Consider the following 19,423-nt stretch of genomic DNA (forward strand, 5'->3'; position numbering starts at 1 on the left):
TGGAAACACGCTCTTTGGGTTAGCGTGGTTGAAATCTCCAGCCAGGATGAGGAAGGCGTCAGGATGGGCTGTCTGCTGCTCACTGATGTGCTGATAGAGTTCATTCAGTGCCCCACTCCTGTTGTTGGTGGAGCCAGGGGGGATGTATATTGCTGCCAGTAAAACAGCTGTAATTTCTCTTGGCAGGAAGAATGGGCGGCACTTGATGATCATAAACTCCACCAGCGGTGAGCAGTGTTTACAGACGACAACGGCGTCACGGCACCAGGCGTCACTGATGTAAACACAGAGCCCCCCGCCGCGAGTCTTCCCCCCCTCGACGAGCGCTCTGTCAGCCCGGTAGCATGTTAGCCGCTCTAGCTGGATAGCACAGTCCGGGACGCTGTCATTGAGCCATGTTTCCACGAAGACAAGGACACAGCACTCACTCACAGTCTTTACAGATTTGTAGAATACTTTATTTCAGGTTCTATATAATTCTATGTTGCCAAATATTTTTACGTTCTTCAACATTTGCTCTGTGAGCCATTTTAATTTTTTCTTAATAAATACTTGAAAATGAATTAATTTGTGATTTGTCTTTTATAGCTTATGTTTCAGCTAAGTGAAACACTGTTGAATAATGTTTTAATAGCCCAGCTTGATATTCAAGGTTTTATTTACATATAACAATATAACTTAAAACAATCCTTGGTATAAAATAATGGCACATACAAGTAGTGCTCAAAAATAAGATGAACCTGAGAAACAAAATCACTAAACTACATTTTATTAACCATGTGCTCAAAAAGGTCGAGGAAGCGGTCTGTCTTGGCTTCACTCTCCTCATGGCGCTTTTGTTCCTGCTCACTCTCACTTTTCAGGAAGTCAACAATAGGATTTGACTTCTTCTTCTTCTTTTTTTCTTTTTTTTTTTTTTGGAGAAGGAGTTGGGGGGGTTGCAGCCGACGTAGTTGCAGAGGAGGATGGAGAGCTTTCTGCAGCAGAGGCAGGTGCTGGAGTGGGAGCAGAGGCTGTACTGGAGGTGGAGGGAGCGTTGGGAGGACCATCAACCATCTAAGACAATTAAAATAATCAAAATTACTTTTTATTCAGTTATTACTGAAAATAAAGTACATAAAAATGTCTGTTACTAACTAAAAGAAGTGTTGTTGGATCCTCTTCTGGGATGACTGAAGCCACCAGAAGAGGGAGGTCAGTTGATGGCCGGCCACCCAGGACATGGTGCATGTCCTGGTAAAACTGCCAGGACGCTGCAGTCTCCTCTCCAGTGTGTGTGCCTGAGCCAGTCTTTGCCATTTTTAGTTCCTGCAACAAATACAAGGAAGAAAATCAATCTAGGTAATTATTGTTAGAGAACACAAGTAAAAAATATTTTAGTACATATACAGATTCCTGAATACATACGAGGGGGGACCCAAAAGTTCCCGGACTGTGGTTATAACTTTTTATTTTTTTATTTTCACATTCAATCAACACTTTCATCTTCAAAGTCCTCTCCTTCGGCTTGAATCCAGCCTGCAGCCGGGATTTCCACTGCTCAAAGCAGTCGGCAAACTCGTGCGTAATGATCGCTTTAAGAGCGTTCTTCGATTTTTTTTTGCACCTCTTCCTCATCATCAAATGTCCGCCCCTTCAGTGCCTTTTTCATTCTTGGGAAGAGACAGAAGTCCCAAGATGCTAAATGGAGGGAATGTGGCGGATGGGGCAGCAGGGCCATGCCGTTTTTCACCAGGAACTGTTTTACCGCAGAGCCCTGTGCGCTGGCGCCTTGTCATGATGGAGCCACCAGTCCCCCTCCCCCACAGCGCCGCCGCTTCAGCCTGACCGCCTTCCGGAGCGCCGCAGCACTTCCAGGTAAAAGTCCTGGTTGACGGTTTGCCCCGGCGGCACAGACTCGCTGTGGACCGTCCCTTTGACGTCAAAAAAAAGCAGATCAGCTTCAATTTTAAGGACATTTTCCTCTGTGGAGGTTCGGCTGGAGCGAGGCGAGTCTTCCATGGACATCTGACCACCCCTAAAGCGCCCATAGACCTGTGTTCTCCCCAGAGCCTCATCTTTGTACACGGTGTGGATCATGGTGAGTGTTTCTGTTGCCGTTTTTCCCAGTAGAAAACAAAATTGGGTTCCACCATTTTCGCATTTTTCGAAGAAGGGAGCGGGACTGTAGTAACAAACACTGGCTGTGAGCTGCCTGTGTGTCTTTGGGAGGTGAAAATTTTCACAGTTATGCTTAAGGCTATGCTGTAGCGACATATAATGGCCAAAAGTCTGAAATCTTTCTTGTTTTTTTTTTTATAACCACAGTCCGGGAACTTTTGGGTCCCCCCTCGTATACAGAATAAATTGATTCATAACTATAACAAATAGGTTTTCAAATTTACCTTGCATCTTGTTTTGAGGTTCTCCCACTTCTTTGCCGTCTGCTTGCTCTCCACTTTCCCCCCTAGGCCTGCTTCTTGAATGAATTTCCTGTACAACAACCAACAAATACAGTTATGACCGATATTTGAAGGCAGCATTATTTTTACAAGTCTACTCACTGCCAGAGCTTTGCAGGCGCCTGCTTATTTTTTCAAAAGCCCTGCTCATTATTGGCCCTGCCCGCGTTGCCTCTGCAGTCCCTGAAATATTAAATAGAAATCAGTCACATATATACAATAAATGCAATGTAGTTGCATTTATCCTAACCATATAAGCCACAAATACACATATAAAAGACAGGTCTATCAGTTCCATGTTATTGAATGTACAATAAATTTTATCATTAGCTGTTGCAACGTCATTAATTTAAGGTTTTTTTTTTTTTCTCATTATTGTTCATCACTTATTTATTCTGGTAATATTCTATAAAGGGATGAGCTTCATATTGAGATCCAGTGTTCAGTGTGTTTGAGTTTCTTTACGATATACTCAAATGACATGTTACTGATACGTATTTCCTCCATATAAATACATCAACCTTTAACATGTTGTTGCTATATTTATGTGCAGTGTATTGGTTACAAAATAAACAAGTTACGTCGTAAGATCATCGTCTTTAGCCGGTAGCAGCTAGCGGCTATTTACAAGAGCTTGTAGAATGCAATCTCTACAACTATGAAGTAAGGTTGTGGCTCAGGGACAAGTGGAATATAACTTTGTAAAAGCAAAATACTCTATAATATACTACAATGCTTGTTGACAAAGAAAATACTTACATTTATATTTCACCTGTTGGGACGTGTTGGCTGCCATGTTTGTTTTTTCCAATGTTTTGGTTGAACACGCGCAATGCATTCTGGATATCCCTTACTGCCAGGGGTGGTCTGGAAAAATCTCAACATTGAGGGACGTAACCTCTCTCAGAGTCGTCCCTTTGCTCAAACTGTTGGAGAAATGGGACATGACTTGACTCGCGGGAGTGCGCATTTTTAAGATTGAGCGTTGAGATTGAGGGTCAAGGGGGAGTATTGGAATTGGCCCTTGGAGTTTTTTAGTGTGCAGGGTTCCTACCACCCTCCTCACAGTTGCTTAGTCCAAGTGAAAGCAATACTGACGCCCTCAGGCCGCGATAGAGGGGTCATTCAACTAGTTATAAGTCGATGTATCATCACAAAAGATATTAAAATGTTTTATTAAGGTTGAAAAGTTAACAAGCGTCGCTTTAATATAATTTCATAGGCTTTTGTGAAAACAAAAACATGATTTAAATGAACAAGCAGGCCAAATCACAATTATCTCCAGTGCAGGGAAGATCAACAGGTCAGCACCAGGTCTTTGTTTGCTACTACTAATCATTTGAATGGATGTAGTTATCTGTAAATAGTAAACTTCCACGTCTGTATATGCGCGATTATACATTGAATCGTGAGAGTTCATTGATCCGCTGCAAGGCGCAGCCGGACTGCAGATGTATCCAGTCGGAGTTGACGTGCGTCAGAAAACGGAGCGGAGCGGAGACGGACCGGACACGCATCCAGTGGAATCCCGGTGTGAGACAGCTGTGTCTAAACGTTTAACGCATGTGTGCTAGGTTTTTCGGAAAGAGAATCCACTGTGGGTACATCATGTGTTTTGGTGAGAGAGAGAGGACAGTATAGTTGGACCTGAAGCTAGACCATTCTGTTTTCGATTGCTCGTGGTGAAGCTGAAAGATTAATCTGGGAAAACAAAGGACGGTGAGTTGCAGTTTGCTGACCGCATGAACCAAGGAGCTTACAGTAGCTCGTTACCGGACTGGAGGAGGAGAAGCAGACCCCAGACAGCACTCTGAGTGCCTGCGCCACTCAGAGTACCTCTGGCCACGTGGGAAAACACAACAGGGTGTGGACTACTCCCTGCATCGCCAGTGGCTATCACCTGGAGCACAGAGCTGCTTGATTGGAGGAGACAAGGATGTCCTGGACCAGGACCTGGATCAACTGAGCTGGTGAAGTTATCACTGGACAAAAGGTAGTTTCTTTCATTTGTTTTTGCTCATTGAGTGAAGTGGCCAGGAGTTTGTGGTCACAACGTATCCAAGCATCGATACAGGCTGCAACGTAGAATGTATTTAGATGCTGGCTTTAGGTTTATGAACAATTAATCATTTGATTATTATTTTCTGAAATCTGTGCTGGGTTTCTGTTTTTATTTGTGTGATCAGTGGGAGTCAATCTGCATAGCTTGTCAAATTCAAAAACACTTATAATTTGCACTTTATTTTGTCGGTGTTTGTAATAAAGTTATGATTCTTGTTTTTTTAAGTAACCTTGTGTCTGGTGCTAATTTAGAGTCCAGTAATTTCAGTAGTTATTTCCTGTGTTTAGTTCTGTCTTTAAAGGTGCCTATCGAACCCAAAGTATATAAGGCTGAATCCCATTTCACCCCTCAGCCCTCCCCCTTGGCCCTACCCCTCCGTTTTGCGCGTTCACGTGGAGGGGTAGGATGTCCCAATTGTCATGACGGAGGGGTAGGGGGAAGTGGCACGGCTATTCACCCCTCCAAACGGAGATTCTCTGGAGGCTCACTCCAAACGGAGGGGTATGCCAGATTTCCCAGAAAGCCTTGCAAGATCAGCAAGATGGCGGCGTCCGCAACGAAAGAAGTTCATAAATGTAAGTATTTTCTCAATGAATAAAGTTTTAAAATGTAAGAAAGACATTCTTCTTCGGCAAACAACTGTCGCATCTGCCTACGCCATCGGCAGCGGCGACTACTGATGATGTAAGCGATTGTCGGAGGGGTGTCCCAATTCGGAGGGGTTTACTTTCAGCCCTACCCCTGAGCACTCCGTTTCAAAGTGGTAACGCGAAGGGGGAGGGCCAAGGGGGAGGGATAGAAAGAGAAATGGGATTGGGCCTAAAAGTTGTGTCTGACTGAAACAGTTCAGTAAAAAAGTACACTGTAAAAGAACCCAGAGCCCACTCAAATAATAGGAGTACACAAGGCCTACATAAAATGGAGGCACTGCTGGGATGCTTTGGGTTTATTTACAGAAAACAGTTGTTAGTCTCGATCATAAGTTTCTTAACTCTACAGATTCTGCATTTCCCAGTTGTATTTACTAAAAAAAAAAAAAAAGGCAAACCATACCAAACTTGTCTCAGAGCTGAAGAGGTTGTGTCGGGGTGAAGATTTGGAGGATGCTAAAGCTTTAATGGTTACGGTCCCGGAAGAGGCAGGTATAGCCAAGATAGAGGAAACAGTGAGCACGGTAAAATGTTTTGGTCGTGTCCATGTCAGAAGCCGCATGTTTAACCTTTCATTGAACCATCTTATGGTTCTGTGTGAGTGCTGGGAGACGTTCTCTCATGAAGATGTGCCCACAGAAGTAGTTCATCTTGAAAGCGGAGAAAAATGGCAGTTAGTCACTGTGATTGACTGTACCTACTGATGACTTCAGTGTCAAGCTACAATCGCTGTTAGTTGCTGAAGGTAAGACCTTGGAAGATATCAAGGTCTACTGCATGACTCCACTCCACAACCCGCCCACCTCACTGAATCTTCCACTAACCCCACAGAATCTACCCTACTGGCAGGAGGTGATCTGCTGGAAAAATCCCGAAGACCACAAGCTGAAGGTGGTTACAGACACTTGCAATTATTCCCAGGAAACCTGCCTGTTCCCCCAAGTGAAGAGCCATTTGTGTGAAAGTTGTGAGAGTGAATGGTTGGTGGTGGTGGGAGGGGTCGATGGTGCAGATTGGCAGCCTCGCCTCCGTCAGTCTGCCCCAGGGCAGCTGTGGCTGCAGTCGTAGCTTACCACCACCCAGTATAGAGTGAATGAATAATGCAATATAAAGCGTCTTTGAGTGTCCAGAAAAGCGCTGTATGAAACCAATGCATTATTATTATTATTAGTATTATTATTATTATTATCATTATTATTATTATTATTATTATTATTATTATTATTATTATTTGAACATTGGCTTGAACAGGCATGACTCATGGTGGAAGAAAGTGAAAGTGCAGACAGAGAGAAAAGACGCAGACTCATGGAAAGTTTAAAGGGGCCAGCACTGGAAACTGCCAAATCGGTCAGGGATTCAGATGCTGACACCGGCCGAACAGGATTCCTGAATGCACTAGAAAATGCATTTGGAAGAGCTGAGTCTGGAGACGACCTCTATTTTGCATTTTGGTTAATGCAACAACAACCAAATGAAAAGCTTTCAGATTTTCTGAGGCACTTGGAGAGAGCCCTCACAAAAGTGGTGCAGAGAGGCAGATTTACAACTATCAGCAAAGACAAAGCTCATCTGGAACAGCTTTGAGGGGGGCAACTTTTTCTTATCTCATGCTAATTCAGTTGCACCCGAGAGAAAGAATGTATGAGGCATCAAGAAAAGGCTCAATGTTTCTGCCTAGCCAGTACAAGAGTACACTGTTAAAGAACCCAGCGCCCGCTCAAATCAGAGGAGCACACAAGGGCTACACTCATACAAACAACAGACTGACAGCAGACTGCAGCACAGTGTGTGTTTTATAGATCTTATAGGGACTGGGATCGTGATGTCATCACTTGGAGTCGCGGCCATGTTGGCCACTCTCTCCCGCTGTTCACTTGGACCGCGAACGCACTGTGTACAGACGTGCTGTCCTCGCTCGTGCGGACACATTCGCTACTTTTTCAATCTACAATTCCAACCCTGCCCACACGTTGTTGTGTTGTCGGTTGTGATAGCAGAACACACAATCGCCAGGTTAAAAAGATCCAAAACAGACTTTGTGTTTATCATTTTCCTGCTTGGATGCGCCATCAAGGAGAACAAGTTTCTGCACTGACAAAATCTCGCCGTCTCGCTTGGATTGTGGCTGTAAGACAACCAAACTTAAACTTTCATTGCATTCTAATGTGGGACTTATATGCGTGGAGGTAAAGATTCCTGTCTTCACAAAATTCCACTGTCAGCTGGATGCAAGAGATGTGGAGAGCACCAGAAAAATTGCCCTCATTCACGTCGAAAGGCTAATCGGAACCTTTTTTTTTTTGTGTGTGTTTATTGAAATGAAGTGTCTCGTAACAAATGCAGTGCTGCAGTCATAAATATATTCTGTCAAAATGAACAAAATAACCAGTGGTGCAAAGGAAATATTTAAACATAATACTGTTAAGAGGAGAAAAAGTTAATAATACAGTATAAATAGTAGTCTTTCAAAACTACATAAAAGGGTGTGTGTAAAAATAAATGTGCATATTAAGACGTTATTTGTAAAAATACTTTCAAAAATGAACACAAATAACAGTAGTGCAAACAGAAAAACAGAATAAAAGGAGGAAATATAAACATAAAACGAGAAAACTTCTAAATATATCCTATAAACACAGCAAACAACACAAACGAAGAAAATACTATAAGTTGATAACCGTTCAAACCGTTAATAACTGCAATTTTTTTCAAGATAACGGCTCCTGGCTTCCTTATAAAGCGTAAGTTGATATATATCCAACCATTTTCGGCATTTCAGCATTTTTTCTTGCTTTCTGCAGCTCTGCTCGTACGTCTTCTTCTGCTCGTGCCTGGGTTTGTTATGTGTTTGTTTACACTCGTGAGCGGCCAACATGTCCGCCACTCCCCACAATGCAAAGCGTGATCAAGTGCTTCACCTGGATGAGTGAACATTTCTACTGATAAGCTTTCTGTTACAGTATAGTTCCAGTCAAACCAGAACCTCACGGGTCTTTCGCCTCATTTGTTTCTTAGACTAATATTAATGTTTGTCTACATTCCCAGGACCTGCCATCCACATGTGTGGACATCACATTTTAGGTTGTAGACCACATGACTAAGGCTACGTTCATACTGCAGGCTGAAGTGACCCAAATCCGATTTTTTTGCCCCTATGCGACCGGTATCGGATCTTTTCCTGACACTCTGAACGACACAGATCCGATTTTTTCAATTGCGACCCAGGCCACTTGGATATGTGGTCCTAAATCCGATACGTATCTGATCTTTTGCCATGCGACTTCAGTCTGAACGGCCAAGTCGCATTTATCTGACCTGCACGTCACGATATGGGGCACCGAAGACGTGTGTCTTACCGTGAGTGTTAAAAAAAGGCGCTCGCAGACGTACATAAAGGGAGTTCTTTCATCCAAAAATTATTATTGAACTCCGTATCATTAAAGCCTCTCATCACCGTCCCACCACTCCTGACTGCGTCTCTCTGGGCGGATGTTGCTGCCGCTGCCCCACAAAATGCCAAGGCCAAACTTGGCTCTCTTCCTTCTCATTCACTAAATTCTGCAGCGCCAGGACAACAGAGAGAAAAATAATAATAACAATAATAATATCCACATGCGCTCTCTCTCTCTCTCTCTCTCTCTCTCTCTCTCTCTCTCTCTCTCTCTCTCTCTCTCTCTCACACACACACACACACACACACACACACACAGAAGGAGCTTGGCGCGGCTGTTAGAAGCGCTGCGCTCAAACGATTGCTCAATGTTCAGTTGTAAGAATGCGTGTTTGATCAGTTCTTACATAAATCATCGACGCTTGAAAAGCTACAGATTCTGTACGTTGTTTGTGGGTTCCGCAAACACTGAAGCGCGCTGCTGCGAGACGTTACTTTTGGACACTTTTGGGTGGTATTTAAGTTCAGACGGGAGATCACATACAAGTCACATTTTATTGTAAACGTGAACGAACTCGAAAAAAAAGTCGGATTTCACAAAAAAAAAATCCGAATTGAGCATTAAGCCCTGCACTGTGAACGGAGCCTTAATGTTGCTCTTCAAGGGCCTGGTGTCCAGTATGAGGACATTAGACCACCACTAAGACCACTTTAAAGACAGAGGAACATTCCACATAACAAGTCAGATTCAAGATGGCCACCAACACACCGAGATGCTCAGATGGCAATTCCCATTCCAAACTTTAACCAGGTGAAAATTTCAGTCAGGTTTCATGGCTGATTCATGCTCAGCTAAGTAACTAACTGATCTTAAAGGGTCATAACTGATGTTTCTGATTTTGTTTTTGGACTCAGGAAAATGGCTGCTGTGTTCATGCACCAAATAGAGTTTTGTACATCATTACTCAGTAGTGACTTTGTTGTCTTCTATGTAAAGTTAAAACAAATGTCCTCATATATGGACATTATTTTTCTCAGAGTAAATCATGTCACAAGATCATTCTTTTTCATTTTCACACTCACAAGGGCCCAATCAGCCCAAACAGAAAAAAAGAAATTGCTAATCCATTCTATGCAACAGTACGAGTCACAGGTTCTACCACAGCTTTCACACAATGGCAGGAAAAAAGTCATACCTAATAATAATAATCCAAACCTTGGATTACATGATTTTAATGTGTTAAAACATTCAAAGAGTGGCGAGGACAGAAATGTGAAACCCAAACCAACAAACTCCAAATCACAAGTCTGCTTCTGAAACCTGAAGGCCAGCACTCCATCTAACCAGTGGAACCTGACACATTAAAGACGTAGGCAGCAGTGCGAGGTTCAGGGTCGCTCAATGGCACTTTCACATGTCCACAGTGGGGGATGGGGAATGGAACTCACAACCATCAAACTGAAAGATGACCACTCTACCAACTAAGCCCCAATTCTCTGTATTTGACCCGACCTAGAGGCGGAGCGATGGACTGTCAGGACAGTGCCCAGGGAGCTGGTGACACAAGGGGCGGTGCTCAGGGACCCATTGGATGTGGGAATCGAACCAGCAAACATCAGATCCCAAGTCTGCTTTACTAACCTCTGCTCACTATATTATTCAACAACATGAATACACAGGTACCAACAGGAAGACTTTCTCTGGACCAGTGGAAACCCAGACTGGAGAGGGTTCTCTGATGAATTACCTTCTCTGGTCGAACTCCTGGCCCATCAGGATATTTTCTCGAACGGTTCCATGGAAAATCCAGGCTTGTTGAGAAACGTAGGCAAACGTCCCGTCAGCAGTGATGGAGCCCCCAATGAGGTGCAGCTGCAACGGAGAAATGAACAGACAGCAGAAAGCTGAAGTTGTGGGCCTGCAGAGGACGTAGATACTAGAGAAGAGGACCGACCTGCTCTAGGATGCTGGAGATCAGTGAGGTTTTACCACTGCCCACGTTCCCACACACGCCCAGCAGGTTGCCCTTCAGGAAACAAGCAGTGTTAGTCCAACTTCAGAGGAAAACACTGCAGCTCAGTGGACCTGAATGGAAGAACACACACCTTGGGAAGAGTGAAGGAGATGTTCCTCAAGGTGGATGAATTTCCCTCTGACACGTTCTTTGATGTCTTTGTTTGGAGGTCTTCCTCTTCACTGGCGGAGAGTTTCTGGTCATTTCTTGTCCAGGAAAGTGTGGCGTTGTCCATCGCCAAAGCCACACTGCTGTCTCTCCTTGGAATCAGGTAGGGCTCTGGATTTTGCATCAGCATTACTTTCTGAAAGAGGCACAGAGTTGAAGCAGTTTGAATCCCTTCTGTTCTTTTGTCTTCTTCTGTCCCGAAACCCAAACCAGAACCTCCGTCCTCCTCAGAGTCTGGTTCTGCAGAAAGTCTCCTCCTCAGAGCCTGGTTTTCCAACTCCATTTGGTGTGGGGCTCGGGGGAAGATGGTGGGGGTCCACACTATTGTTCTTGGACAGTGGGAGGAAGCTGTGGTACCCAGAGGAAAACCATGCACACATGGGTAGAACATGCAAACTCCACAAAGAAAAACTTTGGAGGTATTTGAACCCATGAGCTTCTCACTGAGATGAGAGATTTTAGCACTGTTCCACTGTGTTTCAGTTTTGACTGGACTCATTATCTACTGTACCATCATTATTGACTGAACTGTGATGAATTATTCATTTATTTCACAATCAGAAGAGTCTTACCACATTGATTACTATTACTGTATTTAAAAATTCCATCAGTCCTGTTGGCAATGGGACTGTCACGCCCTGTGCCCCTGCGGCCATGTGGGGGCGCTCGGGCGCTGTTTTGTGTTTGTCTGCCCTCATGTTCTCCTGCCTCCCTCGTTACTGCCCTAATGGGTTGCACCTGTCCTGCCGTCTTTATAAGCCCTGCTCTCCTGGTGTGTCTTGTTGGTTCCTTGTGGGTCTGTCTGCGTGCTTTGTGTCCCTGCCTGCATGTGGACTCGGCTCAGCCGTCCTAATCCTGCGTTCCTGAATCCTGCGTTTCTGTATCCTTGCATTCCCGTTCCTGAGAATAAAAGACCTTTTGAACTCTGCCTGGCTGCCTGTGCGTGGGTCCTTCCATCCCGCACCGTGACAGGGACCAAACAAAATAAAACTGTCTGATTAGAACTGGATCCAAGAAGAGAAAGAGCACTGTTATTACACAAATCCCAAACTGCCAACAATTCAACATCATATAGTTTTTTTTTCAGATTAATCACAAGTCACATTATGGCTGCGCTGATCCAGAAAATGATGGCAGCTTGCCTGAATTCCTGCAGAAATGTTTTTACCTTCAGTCGCATGACAGACACAGAGGCATCGGCCATGGCCTTGACAGCCATCGGCAGCATACCCAGGCAGAAACTCATGGAGCTGAAGATGGAAATGGTGGTGAAAGCCTGCCAGAAAGCAGCACACAGGTCAGATCCTGGACGCCACAGTCAGATGACATCTGATGGTTTATGCACCTGCTGGTCACACCTGGCATGTTCCAGGTGGACAAGGTGGAGGTACTCACATCGGACACATTCAGATCCAGACCCAGCAGAGTGTGGAGCAGGAAAGTGACCACGGTGGCCACAGTGGGACTGATGCCAGCAAAACTCATGTTCATGTTCTGGACATAGCCCGCATTCATCAGCAGCTTCTTCTCTATTTTTCTTAAGCCTGTAAAAGAAGAAGCTTCCAGTTTCCATTATCAGCCCATTACACTGTGGAGGCTCAGAACTCCAACATTTAAAACAACAGCATTTAAGTTCTTTGACTGACGGTTTCAGTGTGCAGAGGTTTTTCACGTCGCTGTAACTTCCTCACACAGAATATTCTAAAGCTTATGAGTAGATAAAATATTGTAACGTTGCATAAACCCAAACACACTGTTACCTAATTAATAAGAAACTTGCAAGTCTTGCCCTGTGGGCAGGTTGGCAATTGAACCTGAAACTTTCCGACTGAGAAACAAGCTGCTCTTCCAGCCAACCCACACACTTTAAGGTTTAAGATATAAGACCCAACAGTGCATTCCAGTGTGAAACACTGCAGGGGTGGCGTGTGGATTTCACTGCATTTGTTAGTCTTTAAGTTACTCTGGACCTGCAGAACCTGGATCCAAAATCAGCCTGCTGCATGGATTACCTGCGACCTTGGTCTCAAAGGAATCTTCCCAGGCGTACATCTTGATCAGCTTGATGCTGTTTAGAATCTCGTTCATGGTCCGAACTCGGGAGTCGGTCTGCACCATGACTTTTCCCCTGAATTTGTTGATGAGTTTGGCCAAGAGGCCCTGAAGAAGAAAAAGAGAGGCCTTGTTATTGGTGGAACCAGATTTCAAAACATACCAAGCCAGTCTTGGTCCAGGTGAAAACATTGAAAGAAAGTCATTCAAAGAAGTAATTTTCGAGCACATCAATATGTTTGAACACAATCACTCTGTTTGGTCAAAGCCAGCTGAGCATCAAACAGAAATAATGTTGTCCAGTTTCATCTTCCTGAAATTTAACATCACCAGCAGGCCAGTGGAAGGTACAAGTCCAAAAGTCTACCCACTGACAGGAAATCAAGTCATGAACCAGCATTTCTTAAAGGAATACTCTGAATATTTTTGACCCACATCCTATCCCTATCATCGACAAAGTTAGACAAGCTCATAAATACCTTTTTTGTGTCTCTATGTCCAGTGGCTGGTTCCCAGCTGTTAGCATCGTTTTAGCTCAATTGCTGGAAGTCAATTGGAAACAGAGCCGGACTGATGAAAGTGGACAAAGTACTCCTTCCAGTGGTCCAGGGGACGGCATATTAGCACGTGAAATAAATCCGAATGGTTATAAAACATTTTAAAAGACGAGTTTTCTTTTCAATCCATTAAAATAACGTTTTGATACACACAGACCTGCACATGTGCAGTGCTCCGCGGAAGGATATACCGGAGTACAGCAGTAGAAGCTGTTGGGGTTTACGATTGGTAATTGGGATTAAATTACTAAAGTATTGATTACTGGGAGTAATTGGTTACTTTAAGTAATTTAGTTACTTATTAATTTGAGTAAATTTTGATTTACTAATTAATAATTGCAGGTCATTAACAGTGGCTCACCAATAACACTCAATTACTGCGTAATAAACTGCTTAAAGTGAAGCACGAAGTAATTTCACCCCACATCATTTATTATTAATCAGAATAAATGGTTATTTATTCGTTAATAATGTTAAATAATCAGCTATTTGGGAATGGAGTAGACCACAGAGTGATTTAACCATTACCTTATTGATTAACAAGGTGTTATTAATTAATCAATAATGCCACAAATTACCAATTACTGGAAATGGGTAAATTACAGAAAATGAGCTGAGGGAAGTTGTGAATTATGCATTAAATAAACCTGTGGGTTATTTAATTAATAATTCCGGGGCACCACCTCGTCAGAGGAACATTCATTACCAATTTTCAGTCTCAAAGATGGAAAGATAATTTAAGATGGATGTTAATCTTTGGATAAACAACTGTTAACTTATCAGAGAAGGTGTGAGATCGAGCATCGACTGTTACAACCATGGGCATTTGTCACAAGACCACCAAAAAGAGAAGCATGAATCGTTCAGTTCAGTTTATGAGTGTTTATTAACAATGTCTATTACTAATTAACACATCTAATCAACAGAACAAAACATTCAAAACTTGCAAGGTGTGTGTGTGTGTGTGTGTGTGTGTGTGTGTGCGTGTGCGTGTGCGTGTGCGTGTGTGAGCGTCTGGAGACGCACAAGGAGGGTGTTAACCCATTCGGAGCGTGGGTGTGTGTGGATGTGTGAGTGGCGGCACGGCCACCCGAAGTGACAGGAGGAGTCGCTCCTGAGTCACTCACGAAGTAGGCGTGTTCGGGTGTTCGTGAATGTCCGGATCGCTGACGAGTCCGCATGTGGGTGTCCGCATGCATGGTAGAGAGAGAGAGAGAGAGGATGAGAGAGTGGGAGAGAGGGAGAGAGCGGGGGAGTCTCTCGGAGTCCCGGGTCTGGGCTCCGCAAACGGAGTGAGAGCGGGGCGACGGTCGCTGTCCGACTTCCCCGGGAGGGGTAGCGGGGAGGGGCGGAGTGAGAGAGAGAGAGAGAGAGAGAGAGAGAGAGAGAGAGGTGGAGAGAGGTGAGGGAGCGCTCTCGACTCGAGGTCTACCGCGCTGTTCAACTTACTACTCTCGGGTTCGTAAAGAGGAAAGGCGGAGAAAGATGAGCCTGTCTTCCTATCTCACATGCACAGATGCACGGCTAGCCGGCATCTTGCGGGTCTGATCTGTGAGGAGGAAGCGCATGCTCGTGAGCGTTGCGCATGAGAGCGCACGAGGAGAAAGAGAGAGAGATGAAGAAAGGAAACAACAGCGCATATATCATGAACGGCTTCAGTCCTGGTTCACAATAAAAACACACAAGCATGAATCATTATCACCACTATCTAAGCTGTCTGCCCAGGCACGAACCTCTCTGTGATGAGGGGTTTTAAGCAGCGGCTCTCAGCCGCTGTGCGTGTCCTGTCCGTCGATGAGGTGAGTTCGGGGGGAGATCAAAGCCGTCGCTCTGATCTCGATCGGGTTCTGTTGCATCCAACAGAACCTCGGGCTCTTGGAGGGGTCCACGTGGAGGAAAAAGAGGCGTCCGGTTCTCCGGTCCGGGCCCTCAGTTGGTTCTTGGTCGGCTGCAGGGGGAGGAGAACGGAGGAGCTCTGAGCCGTGGTCCAGCTGGTGTCTTCGGTCAGCTCCGGGGGGTCCCTGCCGTTCTGCTCCGCTGGGAAAAGGGGCTTCACCGGTGAAGGAGAGATGGGCCCGAAAGTCCCGACCAGCGGGGTCAGTTCGGTACTGGGTTTAGTCCGTGGGAGAGACGCGCTGCACACGTCCTTCCTAGACAGAAACTTAAAGGGAACTAAAGATGGCGGGTCTGGTGACGTCTGTTTGACTGGCAGGCGGAGCTCCCACCCCCAGGGTCTCCTTGGCCAATCAGATGGTGATCTGGGTCCTCCCTCCTCTGCTCTGGGCAGGAGCCTCACGAGCGCCCTCGTGAGGTGGGACGGTGGTATTGCACCCTTATCTGATTTTCTTGCGCTGTGAGGAGAGGTGAGCGGCCATTACATGAGGGTTTCTTTGTTCTAAGCACATGGTGGAGGAGATGGGCAGCCGTTTCAGGTTCTGGGGGACAAGATGGCGGTGGCCTCCTGCTGAGAGGAAGAAGTTTCTCTCTTTGTTCTAGAGAGCTTCAAAGTCTGCTGCGTCTCCACCACGGTGGGGGTCATGTCTCCTTCATGACTGGGGACAGTATTCGCAGACAACATGACTCCGGGTCATGCCTTGAAGGGCCTGCTGTGCTGAGCAGGCCGAAACTGACTGAAATATTTCTGGTCAAGTTTGGTGTCCCAACAAAGCCATAGACTCAGCTGCTGTGCGCCGGTATATCCTTCCGTGGAGCACTATGCTTGTGCAGATATGTGTGTATCAAAACGTTATTTTAACGGATTGAAAAGAAAACACATCTTTTAAAATGTTTTATAACCATTCGGATTTACTTCACATGCTAATACGCCGTCCCCTGTACCACTGGAAGGAGTACTTTGTCCACTTTCGTCAGTCCGGCTCTGTTTCCAATTGACTTCAAGCAATTGAGCTAAGCTAACTACAATGCTAACAGCTGGGAACCAGCCACTGGACACAGATACACAAAAAAGGTATTTATGAGCTTATCTCACTTTGTCAATGATAGGGATAGGGTGTGGGTCAAAAATCTTCAGAGTATTCCTTTAAAGATCCTCTACATATCTCTGTCCTCACGTTCGACGTGATGGCATTATTCTTTCTATTCTTCAGAATTAAACTGTAGAATTGGGATTGTATTTTGAACCTCATCATTTATTTCCATTGAATTTTTACTTGATTCACGTTAAATGTGTGTAGAGGCTGATGGTAAAAAGTGTGTGTCGAGGGGCGGATGAGCACCTGAGTGGGCAGAAACAGGATGTAGACGCCGAGTCCCATCAGTGCGGTGAAGCCCAGGACATAGCAGGAGTAAAAGACACAGGCCACAAAGAGAGCTGGGGTGGTGACTATGAAGCTGCCAAACACCACTGCCTCGAATATCTTGTGGCCATCGTTGGTCAGAACGTTGATCATCTGAGTGGAGGAGGACAGGGGGGTGAGTGGAGCAGCAGGCGGAGCAGATGGAACAGATGTAGACACTGAATCCGCCTCCACCTCTCCCACTGAGATGCTGCCGTGGCCTCGCAGGGAGATGATCTTCTGGTAGCCCATGGCACAGAAAGCCCCCTTCAATCGGACCGCTGTGCGCAGGTTCAACGCCCACATCAGGGAGATCATGGAGGCTTCAGACATCTCTGAGGCGTACAGACCCAGAGCCAAGCCCAGACCCAGAGACCGCGAGGACAGTTCCGGGAGCTCGATGTACTGCAGGAGCTCATTGACCAAAACTGACTGGAGGGGGGCAGAGAGACAAACCGGACCACATGAGTTTCAACCTCTTGTCAAATGTTATTCATTTGAGACGATGAAAAGAACTTTCAGTTCAGCATATCTGAAAAGCCTTTGTAACTTTGGTACATTTCTCCAATCACCTTCAACATTTGCAAGATAGTAAATGTCATTTATTGAAAATGTAACTTTGTAACCCCCAAGGCTCCCTTGAAAAAGAGGTTCTTAATCTCAATGGGACCTTCCTGGTTAAAAAAAAAAGGTTAAATAAATAAAATAATTTCTCAGAACCATTCATACACATATCAAACAGAATGGATTACCTGCTCAAACCCTCAGTTCATCTCTCAAAAGTAAATATCTGTGGTGGGACATGCCGGCACTGCCAGGCGTCCTGTGTCGTGTCTGGATTAGATGGTCAGACGGCTCGGTCATGCTGTCAGTACAACAGCGGACTCTGGACGGATGTTCTGATGGAAACTATGGCTAATGTTTTTGTGACAATTAACATGACTCGTAAGTTACTGTTTATTGTATGTGGGAGATTGATTGTAAGAGCCTGGACAACAAGGCTTCTCGTGTTTGTATTGTGGTTTGTTGTAGTTTGTTGTCATTGTGTAACAGACACGGAAGGGAACGATGGCACAAAGAAAATGTGCCATCCATGTGATCTGAGGAATGGATCAACGCCACTGAGAAAACCTGGAACTGTGAACAGTTGAGTTGTCTGATCAGTAAATCGTTAAATCGTTTTACTAATTGGCTGCAAGTTCACCACAATCTCAGTTGAATCATTAGACACACTGTGAGTCTGTGTCGTTTTCTTTGAACTCCTCCAGCATTTCATTCTCAATTCTTCTACTGTTTGGGTCTTTGGCTGAGTTTCAGTGTTGAAACCACACTTTGTCATGTATCTACTCAAAAAACCTGAAGAAATGAAAAGCAAAGCCAAGTGAAGGATGGCTTCCCTCCAGAGAAGACTCACCGAGCCCAGGAACATGGCCGCCATGGCCAGGAGACAGGCCAGGATGGCCATCATGAGCCTGGTTCTTTGGAAGTGGATGATGACCCGCTTCAGAGAAGCCTTCTCCAGACCCTTCTTCGACACCTCCTCTTCCCACAGCCTCTGGAGCCTGAACCACACACACTTCATCAGTCTGTCAATCCAGAGGAACAAACGTGAGGGGCAGGAGGCGTCCAGACCTTTCTCCGCTGGTGTCTGAGGTGTCCAGAGGAGACAGACTGAGAGAGGACAGGTCCAGCCTGTTCCTGAATATGGCCCACATCATGGGAATCATCCATGCGAAGGTCATGAAGGACAGAAATCCCGCTCTGTCCAGAGGGTGAGACCTTCAAATCAAAGAGTTAGAACATGAACTCATCTCCCAGATGGGAGGAAGTGGCTCTGAGGCGACTGGAGATGTGAAGGACACTGACTGAGAGGACGAGCAGCGGAAAGGTTTGAACAGCTGCAGGCTCTGCTGGTAATTCTGGCCTCCAGAAGGTTTTCCACTGCTGTCGACCTCGGGCCGGCCTGCTTCACTCTTCCCCTGCCAGCTTTCATCTTCAATCTAAAGAGCCCAGAAACCCCAGGAGAAAGACCTTCACTGGACCAAACAGGAGCCGGATGCAGGTCAAACAAACACAAACATCTGAGGCATCAAAGGCTGCAGGAAGCCGCCGTTTGCTCTGGACTCACATGATAGACTCCATTGGTGCCGCTCTCCACATATTTCTCCTTCTTCATCTTGTCCTGTGCGAAGTGAGAGCAGACTCCTCAGGACTCCACACAACAGGAGAGTGTGACTGATTCACTCTGTATTTAGCTGCTGCACCTCCCTGACGAATCAAACAGTCACATGACAGTCATGAGTTCTAGACATTTTCAAACGATCACTCTGATGTTTTGATAATTTTTCTATGAATGAAAGTCACAGGGATTATTTCTTCATGTTAGGGATTAGCTGGCAACCATGTCAGTATCAGATATTGAGTTTGGTACAACAAAGAGCATCAAAACTGGGTCACTACAACCTGCTGATCTTTACCTGACGTCATCCGTCAGCAGCAGGTAGAAAAGAGGATGAGTGACGTCCGCTGGAGATTCTTTAATGTCAATGAGAATGACAAAACCAGACGGACTGTAAATGATGTGATAAAATGAAATATGAAGAGGAGGAGAACGAGAGTTGGTTCAACAGCAGAACCTTAATTAGCAGAGATATTTGGAGCAGCAGAGTGAGAAGCATGTGGATCAGTAGTTTAAGGCCGTGTTTCCACCGGATGCAACGCAAATTTTTCGCGCAAACCCCGAACGCCCGGGGTGGACAGAGCCGAGAGCCCAAGGCCCAAGATCCCA

At 45.3% G+C, this 19,423-nt stretch overlaps 1 protein-coding gene across 1 annotated transcript in view; it reads right to left on the reverse strand.

Moving 5' to 3' along the window:
- The window catches only part of LOC115389843 (multidrug resistance-associated protein 9-like), a 50,051-nt gene extending 31,240 nt beyond the window's left edge, over positions 1–18,811 (reverse strand). Inside the window, exons 1-12 of the mRNA XM_030093414.1 lie at positions 18,764–18,811; positions 18,502–18,635; positions 18,268–18,414; positions 18,050–18,197; positions 16,831–17,067; positions 16,576–16,749; positions 12,743–12,890; positions 12,126–12,274; positions 11,899–12,006; positions 10,654–10,866; positions 10,503–10,574; positions 10,296–10,420 (exon numbers count right to left, since the gene is read on the reverse strand). Of these exons, the coding sequence (XP_029949274.1) occupies positions 10,296–10,420; positions 10,503–10,574; positions 10,654–10,866; positions 11,899–12,006; positions 12,126–12,274; positions 12,743–12,890; positions 16,576–16,749; positions 16,831–17,067; positions 18,050–18,197; positions 18,268–18,414; positions 18,502–18,635; positions 18,764–18,811 (1,703 nt within the window). The remainder of the gene's footprint in view (positions 1–10,295; positions 10,421–10,502; positions 10,575–10,653; positions 10,867–11,898; positions 12,007–12,125; positions 12,275–12,742; positions 12,891–16,575; positions 16,750–16,830; positions 17,068–18,049; positions 18,198–18,267; positions 18,415–18,501; positions 18,636–18,763) is intronic.
- Positions 18,812–19,423: the final 612 nt, after the last annotated feature.

This window comes from Salarias fasciatus, chromosome 1, assembly GCF_902148845.1.
Source record: "Salarias fasciatus chromosome 1, fSalaFa1.1, whole genome shotgun sequence".
In the NCBI taxonomy this organism is placed as follows: Eukaryota; Metazoa; Chordata; class Actinopteri; order Blenniiformes; family Blenniidae; genus Salarias; species Salarias fasciatus.